Genomic DNA, 2,717 nt, shown 5'->3' with positions numbered 1-2,717 from the left:
CGCTCAGGTACAGACACACTGGCTCAGACTCCTGTAGGGATGAGGTGGTGGAGTTTTGTTTTATTATACAGAAGGGTTTTTAAAAAGAAAAAAAAGTCTTTCTGTGTTCCAACACTCTCTGGGATTCACATCATTTTTCTACAAAATATATATTTTTTTATAAATTAAATCTATAAAACAACATTTGCATTAAATAAAACCTAATAACCGTCACAGTATTTTTACATTTCAAAATGTAACGTTTCAAATGTTCACAGAAAATAAATTTTACAAGAAGGTGCAAATGAAGTACCAGTCAAGCCCAAAGCTTCTGTTGTTTGATTTTAAAGAAATTATTATTAAAAATACATCCACATTTGAGCCTTTCTTAAAAATCTCTCGTAGCCTGTTGGGTGGCACCTTTGACTGCTTATAGTGAGTTCCCGTTACAGTAAACTTCAGAAAGGTTTGGTTCCTCTGACTCTGTTTTAATCACGCTGCTGTTAATGAAGAGTAGATGTGATGGCGCAGGGTCAGTTATCACTGACAGGGAAATAATTTGCCCCATCTTTGGTGAAAAGAGGACCTGGAAAGCTTGATGGACGTCTAGGCTGAATAAATACCCTCGAAGCACAGCCCCGTGGTTAAAGCTTATCCAAGGCAGCGCTATGGCTTCAAACCATATGGCTTTCGAGCCAGAAATGGGAACTGATAGCAGAAAAATAGTGTCTGGACGCTTCAATGACTTTGTGATTTGGGGGTATGTCATTTGCTACACCCCAAAATGGAGGCTTGGTTAATTATTTAAATGGCAAGTCCTTTGGGGCCACCTTACGCTCCTCGCTCCTTGGTCAACATGGCTTGAGGCAGACTCTTGGCACTCTCCACAGAAATTAGTCACTGCTGGATTGTCTTTTGCTTCGGAAATATATAATACTGTGTCACCTACTAATTTTTAGGATCAAATTCTTTCTGCATAGCGAGACCCCAAAATCTTTGCTGCCTCTTGCTGAAGCCAGGGTGCATGACCAGGACATCGCCGGGTAATGGCCCCACCGGTGACAACGGGGCACAGCATCACCCCTCGCCACGGGTCCGCATCCTCCTCCTCCCACTGCCAAAGCTACCTGCTCTGGGCTGCCCAGCTTAGAAATAGGGCCCGTGGGGAATACACCGTGTTATTTATATTCAGAGAAAATTTGCAACCGAAGTATTAAATCAACGTATTTGCCATCAGGTTTGGGTTTTTGTTTGTTTTTCTCCAACCCTCACTGAAATCAGCAGAAGCTTGTTTGAGTCGTTGCTCTCAGTGTCCTGGGGAAAAAATCAATTGGGCCAAACTCCAAAATATAGTGAACGATTGAAGTCCTGGCAACCGTCTGGGGAAGGCCAGCGCTAGTAGTCCATGGCGTCCTCCCTGAGCACATCTCTGGAGTGCTTCCTCACGTAACTGAGGTTGTGGAGCTGAATGCTGTCTTGCAAATCCTGCCTGGAAAGGCGTCTCCTGAACTCATCTGTAGTAAAGTAGTAGATGACTGGGTCCACGCAGGAGTTCAAGCTGGCAAGGCACAAAGCTACAACGTGGAACACCGAGATCACCTTCTGGACGCACCCATTTTTAATCTTTTTGGTTTTGACAAAGAAATCTAGTGGAAAGCTGATATGATAAGGTGCAAAGCAAATCAGAAATACCAGAGCGCAGGTGAGAATCATCTTTAAAGCCTTTTTTTTCTCTCCGAGGTCATGTGAAGCAGAATTTTTTTCTTTTAGTGATAAGATAGTCTTCCACGAGCAGTATAGGATGATGAGTAGGGGTGTTACGAACCCCACCAATTCACCTATCGTCATCATTGCAATGGAGATGGGAAGGTCAACTTCCTTTACGGGGAGATCCACAAAACACGTGTTTTTAGCATCCTGGTGAAGTCTGAGAAGCGGGAAAGGCAAACAGCCAACGCAGACCACGACCCACCCGACGATGCTGATATACACATCACAGATGCGTTTGCAGTCGCTGAATTTGAATGGGTGCATAAGAAACAAATATCGTCTTACGCTGATGCAAACCAAGAAGTAGATGCTTGCGTACATATTGACGTACTTCAGGTAGAAGCAAAGCATGCAGAGACCTCCTCCAAATTCCCACGTCCCGGTCAAGTAGTAGAAAATCCTCAGGGGCAAGGATAAAACCTGCGATAAGTCCGCAATGGCTAAATTGATCATAAATATTACGGCCCTTTTAGTCTCTTTCATGTACCCATAAAAGACCCACAAAGCTAATGTGTTTCCTATTAGTCCAGGGATCAGGATGAAAGTGTACGTAATCGCGTAGTAGGGCTTGAGGTCTGTTTCGGTGCAGGTCGAACTGTTCGTCATGGTTGTGCTCCAGATCCGTGCTCAGCCCCGGCATGATAACATGTTCCTCACTCGCGTCCTGCAGCCAGGTTGTCCTCAGGTTGTCGGTGCTTAAATAAAAAGATTCAGCTCTGGCATCCGTGTGTGAGGCTTCGGTTACCAGATCATCGCGTCCACTCTGGGGAGAAGCTTGGTTCTGGGGTGAGTGAGTTAATTAAAGTCCTGCTCGTGTGCTTTGCTCATGCTCTTTGGCAGAAGTTCCCAGACCTTACTCTAGTCGCTTGCAGGATTGACAGGGAGGGGATCCGCACCGAGAAATGCATCGTCGTGTGCCGAAGCAGTCGACGGTTCGTCACCGGAGCTGCACCTCTGTCACCTTTTGG

General features: G+C 45.2%; 1 protein-coding gene across 1 annotated transcript; it reads right to left on the bottom strand.

The window, feature by feature from the left end:
- Positions 1-1,374: 1,374 nt before the first annotated feature.
- GPR174 (G protein-coupled receptor 174) lies at positions 1,375-2,355 on the bottom strand. The gene has a single exon (XM_050901549.1). The coding sequence runs from the start codon at positions 2,353-2,355 to the stop codon at positions 1,375-1,377; it is 981 nt and encodes a 326-aa protein (XP_050757506.1).
- Positions 2,356-2,717: the final 362 nt, after the last annotated feature.

Source organism: Gymnogyps californianus, chromosome 9 (assembly GCF_018139145.2).
Source record: "Gymnogyps californianus isolate 813 chromosome 9, ASM1813914v2, whole genome shotgun sequence".
NCBI classification, from domain to species: Eukaryota; Metazoa; Chordata; class Aves; order Accipitriformes; family Cathartidae; genus Gymnogyps; species Gymnogyps californianus.
Note: the sequence above shows the minus strand (reverse complement) of the source record. Positions and strands in the feature narration are given on the sequence as shown.

Bases quoted from the DNA above. Each gene is read 5' to 3' on its own strand.
- GPR174 (XM_050901549.1), bottom strand. From the start codon at position 2,355: ATGACGAACAGTTCGACCTGCACCGAAACAGACCTCAAGCCCTACTAC.